General features: G+C 41.6%; 1 protein-coding gene across 1 annotated transcript in view; it reads right to left on the bottom strand.

The window, feature by feature from the left end:
- Positions 1–17,351, bottom strand: part of CPA6 (carboxypeptidase A6) — an 84,686-nt gene that overhangs the window by 5,045 nt on the left and 62,290 nt on the right. Inside the window, exons 7-9 of the mRNA XM_075415252.1 lie at positions 8,313–8,423; positions 7,976–8,066; positions 3,154–3,356 (exon numbers count right to left, since the gene is read on the bottom strand). Of these exons, the coding sequence (XP_075271367.1) occupies positions 3,154–3,356; positions 7,976–8,066; positions 8,313–8,423 (405 nt within the window). The remainder of the gene's footprint in view (positions 1–3,153; positions 3,357–7,975; positions 8,067–8,312; positions 8,424–17,351) is intronic.

Raw genomic sequence — 17,351 nt, 5'->3', positions numbered from 1 at the left:
CATGGAGCTGGGACGGCCGGACAACAGTCCTGACGCTGAGGGAGCGAAGGGCAGGGCTCAGCTGAGGGAGCGGAGGTGGGTGGAGAGCAACATCCCAGTAAACATGCCATGGAAAAGGAGAAGACTCCCCATGCACGAGTTACTCACTGAGACAACAGAGGCAAGCCCTGTTGAAATCTTGCTGAAGAAATAGTTTGGCAATGCTCATTTAAAAACAGCACAACAGTACTGGGTTCTGTGCAGAGGCAGCAACCGTCTCAAGGGCAGCTCGGGAGGGGCCCGAATCCACGTCCACCACGTAGGCAGGAGTCCCTGGCAGCACGAACGCTCTGCTCATAGCCTCGAGGGGTGCTGCTTGCTTCCACTGTTGGAGTTACATGCCCAAAGAAGGGGACAGTTCTCAACTGCATCATACTGTGCAGGTCATACCCTGAATAAATCCTGGCAACTAGTCTTTGAACACCCTCAGGCAGAAAGCTTCACATAAAATTACCGATTGTTACAAAGACATACGCAAACTCAGTCATGCCGTATAAGTTCACTGCAAACATTGAGGCAAACAACTCTACAGGAAGAAAACAGATGAAAAGTAGGTACAATTTAAAACTCTCGAGGTGGATGAATGTTTCTGCTTGTTTTTTCAATCTAAAAGTGCACTTTCATTTGAAGTATCTTAAAAGAACAGATTTGAGGAGAGTGTTAATAAGAGAGTTGCACCTAAATTAGAACAGAATACGCATGTTGTGATCAGTACACAGCTCTCCAGTTTCAAAGCAACTCTGAATAATTGAACACTTTAATCGAAATGGTAACTGACAGCTCACTGGGATGATATGACCCAGGCAGAAACATGCTTAGGATTAATTGTGGCCCCCTGTTTGCACCAAATGTTGTTTATCTGCTATGCACGTGGAGCCCTATGGTTGTCCACTGTACACAGTCCATGTAGACCAACAATGCTTGTTCCATCATCAGCAGGAAATAGAGATCTGTTGCTTGCTGGCTCACTGTAATTCTCCAAGAGAACTGGAGAATCTGAAACCTCAGCCGAAGTCACCATTATAGATACTCCAAATATTAAAGACTATTAATTTTGGAGCCACCAGGTGAAGGCGCCTTTGGCTGTAGGCAAATGTTAAAACACACAAATAAATAAGCAACAGTATTCTATTCATTTTCACTGCAATCCTTGTAACAAGCTTTCTAAATAATGAGAAATTACTTCCGTTTCTTATTCCAACCTCCCTGTTCTTTTTGACCCACTGCAATAAAAAGAAGTACAGAGGCCAAATACTGGCAAAATATTTAGAACTGGGATTTGCCTTCTATTTGTCCAGGGCTGCTGTCTAAAATAGTGTCTTTCTTTGTCCCTTTAGGTCTGTGCTCCACTCCCTTTGATGACATGCCTGATTCCAGGTCTCACAAACCTAGGGAACACCTACTACTCATCAAAAATTGGGTTCCTTTGGTCTAAAAGCTGTGGATGGAAAGGTAGAGTGTGTGCTAAGGGCCAGTTTCTCCCTGTCTCAGAATGGAAATAGCCCTTGCGCAACAAGAACAACGTGTACTGAAGATTTACTGGTATGTGTGAAAACTCTCAGGACCTGCTTTCCTTACAATGAATTTCCTGCTATTGTCTTACGTTACTCTGGGTATTTTCATAAAGATGTCCAACAATCATCTTCTTGCAGAGCCGATGCTCAGTCTTCCTAACGCCATGTCTTCTGCTGTCTTGTCTGTTCTTAAAAAAATATTCTTGCACCTGCTTGTCTTCAAAGGAATGAGACCCTGTGGTTTTAAATTCCCGGTCTATGTTTTTTGGTAAGTAATAGTCACCAGTTCGCTTGGGGAGCTCTCCTTTCCCTTTGCCACTCCCCAAAAGAGGGTGAAGAAGGTTACAATAAAAATAAGATTCATGGATTTATTCACAGTCAGTGCAGTGCTGGGCGGTCATTCCCCACCAGTTTAATATTTTTAGCTCTTCTGGCTGCTTAGTTAACTTCTAATTTTCTCCGTTTCCCAGGAATGACATCAGACAGGAGAATATTTAGTAGCTGCTGAAATTAAGTATCTTAACAGAACTAAACCCACAAAGAGAGTTTAGTTTGTGGAGTGCTGGCTGCTCAGCCTCCTGAGAGGGCAGCTGAGTGAAACTTCAGTGAAGCTCCAGGGACTGATGACATCATTTGTTCTGCACAGGATAAATCTAAGGTGCAGTTAAGCTCCTTTGGAGTAAACTAGCTTAAGCTAGGAAGTTAAAACTCACTGCAGCTTTCAAGGCCAAAATGGGAGACATATGGACAATGCAATTTCACCGGGGTTTGAGGGCGAAAGAAAAGAGGCTTGTGACTGATTGGTGCAATGTGTGTCTGCGAGCAGAAGCAAACAGAAAGTGAAGCTTAGCCATGTTTCCCTAAGAGAGTAAGCCATAGGGAGGGTTTTATGTACAGGGGTCTGGCTAAAAACAGACCTCAGACTGTGAGCAGAGGGAATAGATCTTCTGTGTTTGGATGAGCATGGAATACACGAAATGCATGTATCTGTAAATTGATTGGCTTGCATCAAAAAAACTTATTAATTCATTCTTCTCATAGACAAAAGCCCCTGATGTTAATTAACTGCTTGTCTTAAAGGGTTAAAAACACTATGTCTGAGCAGGATGATAATAAAGCAATCAAAGCTTTACTTTTGGTGAAATCTATGAGATTTCTTCTCTAATTGAAAAACATACATCATTTCAATTTTATTTTGTTCATAAAATTGAAGATGATCTTTGTGCTCCTAGTGTCTAAGTTCTGAGCATGAAGGGACAGAATTTCAGCTAGATACGCAAGGACTTAACTACATAATTCCCATTACAGTTAATTAAATAAAATGATAATAACTATAATTAATACCCAGGGATTTCTCCTATAAAGTAGTTTAAAGGGACTGATGGATGGAAGGCACTATACCATTTTAATCAAATTACTGCTGACTCACTTTGAGTGATGGCTATATAAGCAGAAATGAGATTGCAAGCGGATCTAGTATAAATACTGCTCAATATTACATATGTGCAAAGCACTGAAGAAGCAAGCCTCCTCTCAAAACAGAGCATACCAAAGTATATAATATAGGGAAGTATATTCTCCCAACTGCTAAAGTGCTTACCACACAGCTGAAGTTTGGAATAGTCGCATATTTGTAAGAGTACGGGTACAGCAGCATCTGTGCATATGCGTGGAAGGACAAATAGGCTTTTATTTGTTTCCGATGTCTGCGGAGAAAATGAGCAACAGCCTTTACTTCAGGCTCAGACTCAGGAAAGGGACCACAGTAGGTGTCATCGCACGGGTGAAAGGAAGCACCTTCATCTAGGGGTTGAAAGAGAAAGTTGATGGTGAGCCATCGCGGAGAATTTCTAAGGGTCAACTTCTGGCTCAGCCTGCGTGGGCCTACATGCAGAAATGCAAAGAGCAATGAACAAATTGCTTTCTTGTGACTGATGGGCATGAGCCAGTGGGACCTCGTTACAGCAATCTGCTCGACCATCTAGTAGACACACCAAGTTGCCAGCTGGCCAACTACACACAGCTGTACCTAGATGGCATATTTCTACCCCAACAGAAAAAGGAGAGCCTGACTTAATTGTATTTTCTTCCCTAGCTTTCCATATGAGTGGCACATTTTATGATAGCATTCCAGCATTAAAACTATTGAAGGGTCTCAGTCTATTCGAAATCAGAGCGCTATACCTCTTTCGCTAGTCGCTGCCAAGACAAATCTACCCTTTAAGGGCATTTTAACCTACGAGCTACTTCAGTGATGGTTACAATGGCAGGTGGATAACCTCAACAGGCATTAGCTCAGAGACTGGTTTAAAACATGAGAATTGTCCCTGACTACTACCTATTTTTATTCTTCTGAACCTTATGGGAAAAACATGACGAGCCACATGGGATGATTGCTCAGTTAGCTAAAATGGAAATAATCTCAGTTTTCACAGGGCTAATTTTTCATTCAAGTATGGGGCAGGGGTTCAGTTATGAGGATATCTTTCACCACGTCAACCTGCTCAGGTGGCAGTAAGCCGCAGAAGTGTAGCCTGCACGTAATATCCCATGAGGTACTGAAAGATGAAACTCAGAAAAGGAGATGTGGCAGTGGCTCCTTTATCATTTAGCAATTCTGGATCCAAGCCACCGTCTCATTTACAGCTTAGGGCCTGGGCCCAAAAGAACAATATTTATGCAAATCCACTTCGCTCTTTTATTCACTGTGATTTCAAAATGCCACATTTTACACTGACCCACAGAAGAATAATAGTTTGTTTGCAACATTCCCTGGTGTCATCAGGGACTTACAAAAGCAGTGTTTTATTAGCTTTGCTTTGTATAGTAAGCACTGCCATCTTCAAATACCAAGAAATAAGCAATGTGTTTGAAGGCATAATAATATGAACTAAAACAGGGTTATGCAATGAACCTAATGCAAAAAAAAAAAAAAATTAAAAAGTGGAAGAATTTAATGTTGCAGCTTCGTTTGTAATATGAAAATCGAGGCTACTATTCAATGGCCACAGGTGGGGATTTCGAAAGGTGTTAGTGCTTAGACTGCAGTGGATATGGAAGGGTTATACAGAGGGCAGATGGTCTCCTCCCTGCAGAACAGATGGCCACCAAGTCATCCAAATCCCAAGAGCACTCTGCCTCAATGTCTCAGCAGATAGTATAGCTAAAGGAGAGCTATTTAACAGAGCCTCCGGAGCCTTTGCTTTTTTTTTATGGATACTTCATCTCCTGTAACAGTGCTGTATACTGAATCATGAAAATGGACATTGCGGTTAACAAACAGCAGAATCTGACAAGCCAATGGTAAAATGAGCCAATGGTAAAATACGACAGTGAAGAAAAAACTCTCTAAACCGTCCAGCCTACTGTCAGGAACCATTTGCAATCCCAGCTGTAGTTAATGCTTTTCCTTAAGTGAAGCTGGCTGGTAGTAAAAAGTGGTGGCCTTGGATAATGTAAGGTTATCCTCAATTTTCATACTGCAAGTTCTTTTAAAGTAACACAAGAAGGAAAAGAAATGATACAGTACATACCAAACCCTGTGAAATTTCTGAGTTACAGTCATGAGAGGAAAATGGAATTGCATAAAATGTCATCATGCTGCCTTATTTTTGTACCTGATAGCATTCCGGGGGAGGACAAGAATCCTCCAACATCCATCAGGAGATCAAATATACAAAGGAAATGTGTGCAGAGACTGATAAAACCAGTGCTTTGGTACAGAAGGCAGACTGGGAGGATGGATGAATTGGAGCATGATTCTCAAACTTCCTTGCAGCCACTTCTTCTGCCAGTATGGGGAACTGTCCTCGGTGAGAAATGGGGTGCACTGGAAACTGGGATGCACTGGAAATTTTAATTCTGACTGCTGCTTTCTCAGGGGCTTCGGATGCCCAATGGATTTGCCCTATGACATGATTTAGTTCCAAGTACCTCATTGGCTTTAAAATTGCTATTTCATGAACATGAAACCATTGTGCTAGTCATTGCACACATATATATGTTGTAAGGAGCTTTCCTACCCAGAGATCTTGCTGTCAGTATTCACCTGGGCCTGTGTGCGATTTCTGCGCACTATTTTGGGCACAGGGTGCTGCAAAGCTCAATCTACCACGATCAGTGATATGGCCCTTTCCTTGGTTTCTAGAGAACATGGAAGCAACATCATAAAGCTTACATCAAAGTCCTACACTAGAAGGGAAGAGAAAAGCAGAAGGGATGCTGTTATCTTTACCAACCAGCTCACTGCAGCTAGTATTCAGCAGCTTTGCTGGGGCCAGATTCTGCCACAACACACCTGCCTGGAAGCCCCACGGCGAAGTTCAAGCCCTGTCTGCAAACTGGAAGTGCGACTGAACTGAATTAAAAGGTTTTGAGAAGCATACACAGTATTAAATGTTAAACACACCATGATTATACAAGGCTCAAAGTGTGATATGATCCAGATTCTTCTCTGCCTCATTTAATGTCAGATTAATGACAATATGGGGCGCCGGGTGAGTATCTTCTGAGCACCAGTCAGCTCAGTTCATGAAAGACCTCTTTATTCTCTGGCAAAATAGAGAATCAGACAGAGTTTGGGGTCTGCTGTGGGAAGCAGAGCACATGCTTAGTGGGATGACAAGCAACCTTGAATGAATTTTTATTTTTTAAACTTGGGGTGGGGACCTGTCTTTCATGTTCAGTGCAGGGGCGAAATGCAACAAGTAGCGGATTACAACACACAGTGTGCCTGTGTCCCGTTACAGTTTCCCTCAGCCTAGAAAAATTTTTTTTTACTGAAAACTAAGCAAACATCTTCAGGACTGAGTGAAAAAGTGTGTTTTAAGACAGCGGCTGGGAAGCAAGAAAAGGGAGGAGCAGAGTGATTTGAACCCAAGAAAGATTCAGTAGGACTAGAAAGACAATGTCCTGTGTGAGTAGTAATGTTGCACTGACAGGTAACTGTAATATGGCTCTGAAGACTTCGTAAGAGAACTGTTTGTTCCAGCTACGCCGGTGGCTAGCTTCTGAACAGTAAATTTATGTCCCCAGAATACCTGCAGTTGTGACTTACACACTGAAGTAAAAGATGGGAACAGTGATGTAGGACTTTGGTTCATTTTTACATTATTTTTGCAACATAAAATTGCCTCAAAAATCGTGATAGCAGCCCTGGGACTGTCTTCTGTAGTGGAGGGATTCTCAGCTAACATAGACTTTCTGTAACTGCTTTGGTGTCAGTCCTCTCCTTACTGGGAGTAGAGTTGAAAAAAATTGGAAGCGTATTTCACAAGTCCACACTGAATTGAATGTGTGCTTCTGTTCACTCTCACCTCATTTGTAGTCGCCCTAGCCAAGTTATTTACACTCACTTTTATCCTTACAGTTCTCAGAAACCTACTTAAAGAATCCAATCGCTGCAAGCCAGACTGTACAGTGCTTACCGCTCCTGCAAGCAATCGTAGTATTGTGGAAACATCTAGAGACTTCCAGTGGAAGAGGGAGGGGCTGAAGGGAGGGCTGTTGTGCGAGCGCTATGCAAACACAATTTCTGTCTTTACGAGTTCGTAATGTAAATAAGGAAGGTGGACGAATGCTGGAGGAGAAATCAGCTGCACAGAGGGGTGAAGGAAGCTGCTGAAGCTGGGGGAGCAGGTCAGCAGAAGAACCAGGTCTATATATCGCCGTATTTCACAACAAAGTGCTGTTACCTTCTGCTGCACCAGAACTTGTGTGGCTGCCTACTCCTGTGAGAGTTGCACCGTCTTGCTGTAAGATTTAATAAAATACCGTTTCTTCTTCAGTGGACCTATTCCAAATCTGCTAGTGTTTCATTACTGCTGCATTCTCTATGCATAATTGAGGTAAATTTTTATGACATTATTTACAGAAGTGCTGGGAGTTTAAAATTGAATCTCCATGCATTTAGAAGCACCTTCTTTCTTTATTAAATTGCTAACAATAATGGCCTTAAAATATTCTCAGACATTTCTCTGGGAGGCCAACAAAGCAAGTCTAGTATTTCCAAAGCTAAACCATTTCATAGAAATGATGAATTAAATAAAATGAATTTTTAAATGTTTCCTAAAGCTGTAGTCAGGTAAATTCTGAAATGTGATGGGCCAGGCTCAATACCATGCTTCAAATTACTCACATGATTGCAGAAATACAGAATAGCTTGATGTGCAGATGTTACTTTTGCCACATTCACCATGAAAACTTTTTGCTTGTGATGAGTTGTGTTTTTCCAAAGTTCAAGTCTTTTATTTTTTGAGAAGCTAGAAGGAAGATTTGAGCCCTGGCTTGTGGCTTTATGGGAAAGTAGTTTAACTACGGAAAAGAGAACAGTTCACAATGGATGTGACCTAACCTACTTACTCTGTTGGATAATTAAATACAGAGTAATCTGAACTGGTGGACCAAAGTATCTCCAGACTTACCACACCATTTCACTTTCCAGTTGCGATTAGCATCAACACCATGACACCGAAACCTTGTGTTCTTTGATCTTGTTTTTCTCCAAAATCGATCCTAACATAAGTTATAAAATAGTTAAATAGGAATATTACTATATTTTGGCAAAAATCAATTCGTACACATAACAAACCAACCCTGGTAAACATATTCAGTCTTATATTTTAACTGGAGTAATTTACTTTCATTTTGCATGCCACAAAGTGACCAGATTATACAGAAACTCACCTTTGAATGATGTAACAACCATTCGATCTTTCCTGTCTGAACAATTTTTTGAGCAATACTACTGATACTACTTACATTTGTCCAGCTAAAATGATATCCATCCACATTAAATACAGGCATGATATAGAAGTACAGCTGAGTTAGCATCTTCCTCATGGCAGGATCGGTCTGGTATGTCTGAAGAGCCTAAAGCAGAAAAGCCAAAGAAAGTAGTTTCCATAATAAAAAATAATTTCCTGATCAAGTATTGTGACAGGCTGAGACAGTCACATGGCCGTTGGTAGTACAGAGATCTGATCTCACAGCACTACTGACATCCTTAGAGCTGTATATGAAAGGCTGAGGTCTTCCTGCAAATGTGATTAAAGGCAGCATGTGAACATATGAAAAAGGTGTTTGAAAGAACCTACTTTGCTTCCCAGTTACTTTCAACAGCCAAGTAAATACAACTCGCACTACAGAGAAGCAAATGCATACAAAGTGTTTCTTGACATAGGAGCTGAAAGTCAGTGGAGTAGATTCCTAGTTGGGGAAACCAGTTTAGGTCCTGTAGAACAATGGATTGCTGTTGCTTCCACCAGATGATGATCTGGTGAGGTCAGAGCATGTCTTAAAGTGTTTAATGCTTACATTTTGTAAGCTTTTCTTTTATTGTGTTCAAAGAAATTGACTTTGAATCACCACAATCATCAATACAGGCAGCTTATTCCTTTATAATTTAGAAAATTCTGCTTTTGGAGAACCTCAAGTACAAAGGTTAGCAGAGGAGGTCTAGGTAGGGAAAGTTTTTTCCCCCATTCTGCATCTTAGAGAAACGCAGCAAACCAGAGGCTCCTCAGCAGTTCTGTTTGCTAGTGCCGGAGATGATCCTTTATGAGTTTCAGGAAGCTTGGACTCCACATAGCAAAAACTGTCCCTCGTCATAGCTGGGCATCAAACTTGCATCCTTCAAAATTTAAGTCTTGATTCTGCAAGGCAAGGAATAAAGTGCTTCACGTGGCTGGCAGAAAGCATATCCCACTGATGCTGGGTTCAGAGGGGTGCCTGGCGCTGGCCTCTCTCCTCCTGGTTGCTGTGATTTCAGCCCTTCTGCTGTGCAGTATTTCTGGCCCTCCAGATCCAAGAAGTAACATGTGTTTGGGGGGACAAAGTGAAAAGTTTGCTCTGAAATATACTAAGCTAAGAGCTTTTCAGTTGACAAATGCCAGGGAACAGAGTGAAGTACAGGAATTCGATACTTCTGGGCTCCTAATTAATCATGCAGCTGTTTGGGTTATTGAAGCTGCCATGGCAGCTCACGGATGCTTTTTGCAGAACACCTGCAAGAAACACACATAAAATTGGACATGTCTGGGGCTGAAATTTGGAGGAGTCTAAACACTTCTTTCTTTACTGAGGGCCTAGTGAGACTTCTAAATACTTTTTCTAAGCTGTTCATTAACTGTTTCTCTGTCACGCAGCGCTTTCTCCTCTCTCTGCCTCAGCTTCCCTCCCAGCAGCGCTCTGCACCTGCAGGTCCTTCAGCCTCACTTGCAGATCCAAAGCAGCGCGCCATCCCCGTGCAAAGCCACCGAGTCACCCAGTGCTACTTCACACCCAGCTCCTCTTCCTCTTTCAGCCCGGCAAGGGGAGAGGAAGGTGAGCAACATAGGGCAAAGGGGCCGCCGCACAGAACAAATGGGCCCCAGGCAGCAGCCGGGACGGCATGGCGTGGAGCGCCGCAGCCTGGGACAAGATGGTGAAAGACGGTGGGGTTATCGCAGGGGAGAAGAGGATGACAGTGGGCTTTTGAGGGGAAGCTTGGTGGAGCCATGGGCTGCCTGGGAAAAAGTCTCTGGCCGATGCAGAGGTAGGTCACAGGTCCCCTGGCCCACATGCCAGAAATCCCCCAAAGATTCTTACTGGAATGGTACAGCATTCAGATTGAATGCACTTGTATTAGGAAGCCACATCAAGGCTACAAATACATTTGGATAAAAATAGTGGTATTCAGGGAACTGCAGCTATAGGGAAAAGTAATTTTGTCACAAAAGGAAGCAATGGTTACTGAAAAATGACTGTGAAAACAAGAGCTCTGTTTTATTGATGCTCCAGAAGCAGAAAACACACACTGAAGTAACTAGGGCTACGCTGTGCATTAAGCTAGGCCTGCACTTCAGTGTGCACAGGACAAAGAGCCTGTATCAGAAGTGTGGATGGTAAATCTGTGAGACTGTTCTTACAGTGGAAACACAACCGAGCTGTGCTCCAAAATGTGAGTCAAGGAAAACGAACATTTTCGTCATGCTTATTCCAGGAAGAAGTAGTTTGGTTGGGGAGGAGATAAGTCACCACACCCTGCTTCCTTGACTTCCTGATGCTTTTCGCTTTTTAGACAGTATTAACAAATTAAGCTCGGGTTGTATCTCCATGGTGGGTATTTACATATCAGTGATCCTGAGATTGGCGTATGGGCTTGCATCTGTATTAACATATGCCATTCTTTTGCTGTCAGTTACATCTGTAATTATGCATTTTGTTACACTGTAGTTTTATATACTGTATTTTAAACTGCAACGCTATAAGTTTAAACTCTTTAAAACAATTTTAAAATTATCTCCTTAAAATAACTACAAATAATTAATTAATTTAAGGTAATACACTCCTTAAAAATTGTATGGAAGACCTTTGCAGATTTTTCCAGAACCTTTCCAAATTTGCAGAAAGTGACACAACAAAAATATTTGAATTAACACGTTTTAATGTTCAATATGTCTTAAATCCAGTAAAGAACATATTTTTCTTGCTAGATAAAAGCACCACTGTTTAAATACCCAAACGAAACATAGACTGCAAAATGCCAAGCATCCTTTCATTTTTTAAAGCTACTCTGTGTTGTTTTAATGCCTGCTGTCATTGACAAAATACTATAAAAGACTTTAGAAAGCATTATATTCCCAGTAATACTCTTAAAAATGTTAAGTCTTAAAGTTGATTGAGAGCCAAATACGTCAATCATTTGATTCTGTTCTTTAAAGCATATATGGTTTGTCTTAATTATTTGGTTACCCTTGAGAATGGCATTTCATTAAAAATGTAATGGACCTGGTGCAACTTTCTTCTTCATCGAAAGCAAGAGTGTAGATAGTGCAATTTGGTGTAAGTGAAATCATACTCACTTTTTCTGCTGAAAATACTTTGTCCTTCATACTGTTTTTATCTGGCAATTTTATTTGCTATATGTAATCAGGCAACGTAGACTGTATATTCGTACCTCCCTGAGCAGGGAGGTCTTTGGCAATGTGCCTTGCGGTTACTAAGGTGTGTCCTTGCTGGAGCAAAGCCCACAACTTGCCTTTTGTGACGTGACTCTCAAATGCTCTGAATAACGATCACGCGAACCAACCCCCGTGGGCAGTGTTGAAACATTTTCTCTTCACTGACACAAGCAAGATGCATATAAACCATTAGCGAATTAACTGCACTGTAGTTTGCCCAGAGCTCTCAGAATACAAAGTAATGTGACTTTATATGGCTTGATTCTGCTTCCCCATCATGCAATCAATAGCAGCTTTGCTGCTGAATACGCAGAGAGCCAGACTGGCCCCATAAATGCTGAACAGTGTTATTAGTGAATGAGCAGATGATACAGGAACCCTGCCAACACTGTGCAAGCAATCTGCCTGGGGGATGGGGGAAAGGACCAATGATTAATGTGGGGGGCTCGATCATCTGGATCAGCAGAGCGGTGGTTGTTGATAGAGCTACGCCAGCTTAGCCTGGCTGAGGATCTGGTCCATAGGAAATTTAATATGAGGGATGAAGTGAACAAAAGAGCTATATTGTAAACTGCCAAGGCAATAAAAGGCAAGAGTTTAAAATGGATTTAGGATGCAGTTGGGCTTTTTATAAAGTAAGGGGATTGACTGAGAAGGACAAAGCAAAGAGACAGGGTTGAGAGAAACTCTGAAATTGCAGTTGAGCTTAATAATGATTTGCTGTCCCACCGTTAATTATTATTAAATTCAAAGTAACAATCAGCTTTTGCTGTTTCTGGTTTTGAATTAAACAATCACACTGAAATAAACAGTTACAATTTTAGTACGAGGCATTGACTCCATTGCTGTTCTACCAGAAATCACACAAAACACAGCTTCTAACAAAACAGGATTAACTCTTCCATGCAATTATTAAAATATCAGTTAAAACGTTCTTTCTTATGATAACATACAACGTTTTACTATTGTCTGTATCTCTTACATTTCAGCAGGGTGACACTATGATCTGCCATTCAGGCCTTCATTGCCACTTTATCAGTTTTCCAAGTTAGTAGTTAGCTCTGTCTCAGTATTTGGAAGTACACCTTTTATCTCCATTTTCTCTTTCACTGCTAGTGTCCTGCTTTGGCACTCACCACAAGTGGAGTGGTAAGCCCGTCACTAAGGGTAAGATATTACTGAGTATCTAAAACCAAATGTCTTTTAAAAAAGGGTCAAATCTTTAAGCTTCTGAAGCGTGACTGGTGTCTGATTTTTTTTTCTTTTTCTACCAAGCAAAATCTTCCTTCCTCTTTGGGAGCATTTCCCACAGGAGGGACACAGAAACAACTGAGAAAGATGACCGTGTTCTACAACTACCCTGCAACACTAAGAAGAGAGCCCATAAAAAGAGTCTGAAAAGAAGGATCTGCAGGATCCCAAAGGCTTACTTATGCTCGTACTTATGGATGCAAATGGTGAAGATGCTGAAGCAGGGAACAGGCAGAGGTACAATGGCATGATCAACAAGTTAGAGAAGCAAACAGCAGTTCCAGGAAGCTTGTGCAAAGCTGAGACGACCCAAGCAAAAGCAGTATCTTGTGGGGAAGAAGCTGGATAGAGTTACACAGATATTAGTGGAAAGAGGAGACACGATTTCTTGGTTCCACTCTGAGAGGTAGTACATAAAATCCTTATAAGTCCCAAATATGTCAAGGACTGCCTATCAATCAGGGAAAAGAAAGGCCTGAGTTATTCTGCGAATACTCTGAAAGGGAAAGCACAAATTTCTCTGCTAGTAATTGTATGAAACTAAAGTCGCTCAAGTTGGTGGAGACCACCGAGATGTCTACCACAGAACAATGTAGTTCTTGCATTTTACATCCTAGTTATGTTGGTCCAGAGAAGTACATATTGAGGGTAACTCAACAGGACTCATTTGAATACACTGTTTAATTAAATTGTAATTTCACTTCTGGAACAACTAAATTGTCCAACATACAAAATTTTCTTTCACAGTCCTTTCTCATGTTCAATAGTGTTTCTGCATATCGGTAGTTTTACTGAGACCCTAATTACTCAGCATCATCATAAAGGAGTGGACTGCTAAAATATAAAGCAGAATTTCTTCCCTTGAGCAAGTAATATGTTGGAGTAACAATGTGAATTCTCTTCATGCCTTGAAGAAGAACATACCTGACAGCTTAAAAGCCTTCACAGAGTAGGATTTGAATGTCCTATTGATTAATACTTACCAAGGAGTTTGCACTAGCAAGTGTCATTGAAGAATTCCTACTACAGGCACAACACAGCTGCAGGGTTACCTTTATTTTATCAAGAAGTATTCACATTGTGAATAACTGCAATAGGGAAAAATGAATATCTGCAAGCAAAATGAAAGTAATTTTCACCATAAGATCATGGGTAGGCAGGAGGATGCAGCTGAGTAGTTGAAAGCGCACAAGAGAAATAACACAGTACTTATTTCCTTTTGTAAGAGGAAATCAGGAAACCATTTTAACCGGGTTTTTTTCCATCATGAACATGTCACAGCAAAGGAAAGCACCTTCTCTAAGCTGGCTCACTGTTGAACAGAACCTGGGAAAATCCACCACGGACCAAAAGAGAAACACTGCACAGTATAGAAATGGTTTGCCACAGCTGCTTTTGAAACAATGCATCAGATGCCTCGGTGTGGTGATCTCACGGTACTGCACTCCAGCTTTTTGGCATTGGCTTAGATTTTATCCATTAAAAAAAATGAAAGCATCACAACTGACGGCCCAGTCCAGGAAACTCTTGTTGGCCGTGTTTACTGCTACTTTATTTTCCTTCCTCTCAGAAGCAGGGCACATTAGTGACCTCTGTTTTCAGTAGGAAGGATGTGCTGGAGAGATGCAGACACTCAGAACGAAGTGGGATAGAAGATGGCTGCCAAAATAACCAAACTCGTTTGGAACGGAACCAGCTGTGGAGCAGAGGGGGGATGTTGAGTGGAAGCAGAAACTAGATACAGATAGGTGTGATTACTGCACAGAAACTTCAAATGGCACGAACAGCATTTGGAGGACAAAAAAAAATCATGAAGATAAAACAGATTCTGCATTTGCACCAGCACCTCTTGCTGTTGAAAGGCTGATGAATGAAGTACTGAGTGAAGAGGCTGGAAGAGGTGATCTGTCTGATGGAGAAAAACAAATAGCATTTCAGGCAGAAGCTCCTGACAGAGAAGAATGAGTTAGCTACAGATAAGTATGGCTGAGTGTTTCAAATATAGATGCTGCAGGATGAAACAGATGGATTTTTCCTCCAGATAATGGATATATAGGGAACACTCAAAGATGTCGATTTTTTTTTAGGTCAGGCAGCTAAAAAGACAGCTGGGGAGACGAGAGTCTGGCAAACAATAAAAATTAAGTTCCAATGATTCTACTGCATTTACTGAAAGAACTTCAGAGCGTTTGCGGAGAGATCTGTCATCAGGTGACTGGTCCTTCAGGGTGAAAAAAGCCCAGTCTTCATGGTTCCATCATCACTGGCAGCTGTGAAGAAGGCTACAGGGGGCCAAGATTCAGCCCTGAGAAGCTTCTGGCCTTCCTAAAACAAGGGAAAAACTAAAAATTGATGAACAGGAGGAAAATCCAGATAGGAAGATTTCATAGAGCAAGAAGATGTCATGGTTTAAAGAGCAACAAAAAATTTCAAGTCAAACCAACATCAGTTAAAGAGCCTTAGCTGAAGGGAATGGACCTCAGAAAGAAGGAATGTATCCAGCTAAAGGGTGAAAGGAAAAAGCTACAGGTACAGTGTTTGTTTTGCCCTTGCATACTTCTGATTCATTTCAGAATATTTCAAATGATTTCAAAAGCTCTTCAGATTTCTGAGAGCCAGCGCTCAAGGATATGTTAAGAACAGTGGCATATCTGTCCCCAGGAACAGGACTGGCAGAAATGTACAGCATATAGGGAGAGGCAGTCAGGTCCTTGCTTGCCTTTCTGCATGGTTCAAAACTTCTTGGAGAACGCCAAAAAATTGGAGACTGAAAGCCTATTACGGGGGGTGAACTAACTACATTAGCTCAAAGAACAGCTAAATGCAAGTGTAATGAGCATCCTTGAAATTAATATTAGTCTGAAATCCCAGATTGTGGGAATGTGACATTTCAGCTGTACTTGTTCAAAAGAGTTACGTCTGCTGACAAGTGATAGCACAAGCATATAATCTTTAACAAACATTAGTGGGTTGCTTCAGATAAATATCTTACAGACCTCCGAGATCAGAGTATTTCTGAAGCACGTGAAAAACTGGTGTCTGAATTTCCTAATCAGCCAGTATTTTGAGGCTCTGGTAGTTATGGATAGGAAGGGGAAATAATTTTTCTGACTCCTAAAGGATCACCAGTTTTGACGGAGCTCAGCAAGACCCAGAAATGATCCAGAATATGAAGCTGTTTTCCTGACAGTGTGGACTTCAACACTGGAATGAATGACTGAGTGCTGCTCTGACTGTTGATGCAGCATACTGCAGATGTTTTGTCCATCAGGACACAGAGTATGGAATTTTGCAGAACGAATATAAGTGTTACACTGGCTTTCAGCAGATCTTGAAGTAGGAATACTTATAGCTTTATGGCCTTCTGACCACATGGCCTGCATGGCGCAGAAGAAGAGCCAACGCTTTTTAACACTGACGCTGTCTGGGTCTCCTGCTTGGACCTGCATCTGATCGCACAGTTGTTCTTATTCGGTTCTGTATATGTGCATGTGCTGTTATTTTAAGTATACTGTCTTTACAGTCAAGCACTTCATAAACATTCCTGAGGAAGAATCTGAGGTCTTGAACCCTGCAAAGTTCCTGGTAAAGACTGGTCTCTGGGGCCTGGTCCACAAGCCTAATGGCTGGCTAATTGGCAATATGCATCTCATATGCACCCCACAAGGTGACTCATAAATCGATCTCAAGCGTAGAGTAGCGGGGGCAGGTGTTGCCATTTGGCATCTTGGACAGTCTGTATATCTCAGCTCATTATTATAGAGTGAAGAGAAGGGATTCAGGCCCGGTTTTGGCAGCAATCAATACCAATGTCAGCAAAAAAAAAAAAAAAAAATCTGCCCTCAGCCTTTAACTTCTTTGTCTGGGGTTACCTGTCTGCTCCCTGGGTGCACGATGAAGCACAAGCACATTATCTTGAACAATTTGGGAACTCATATAACTCGGGTCATAGAACACCCACATTTCAGAATTTGGACTTCTGGCCCTGCATCTCACAAATTGAAGTATACAGAGCATACTGATACTGTTTTCAGATTTGGGACTCTTTTGAGATGAAACAGCTATTACGGCCCATTTTTAAGGGATGATACAGTGCTGCAGGATGAACAGGGCTTCAGAGGTGTGGATTTGAATTCCTCTACTATACAGCTTCTTTCCAGTGGACCTGTGGATACGGGTGAGGGAACATTCATGGGTAGTCTAGCAAGGTCAATGCTCGAACCAAACTGATCACGTCACCTTGATCAAATCCAGAAAGCTCAGAAGTAGTTTGGAAGATTTTTTCAGCAAAGACCTTAGATATTGGCTAGGTTCTGTCCCAGAAGAGGCAGACGGTAGCACTTCTCATCCAGGAAAAAAAAGCACACCAGTCTCACGTTAAAGAAAACTGGCTATGAGCAATGTAAGCTGACCCACATTCAAAGATTAACAACGTTATTTTGAGGAAAGTTCTCAATATTTAAACATTTGAAAAACAGAGGAGCCTAGGGAGTCTATTGAAGAGCATGCCACACTTCACATTTGAGACGCAGATATACTGAATCCGGTCAACATACGTTAGTTCTCCTTTATTCCTAAAAAGGCCACTTTTGAGCATGGGAGAAGA

Source organism: Opisthocomus hoazin, chromosome 3, assembly GCF_030867145.1.
Source record: "Opisthocomus hoazin isolate bOpiHoa1 chromosome 3, bOpiHoa1.hap1, whole genome shotgun sequence".
In the NCBI taxonomy this organism is placed as follows: Eukaryota; Metazoa; Chordata; class Aves; order Opisthocomiformes; family Opisthocomidae; genus Opisthocomus; species Opisthocomus hoazin.
Note: the sequence above shows the minus strand (reverse complement) of the source record. Positions and strands in the feature narration are given on the sequence as shown.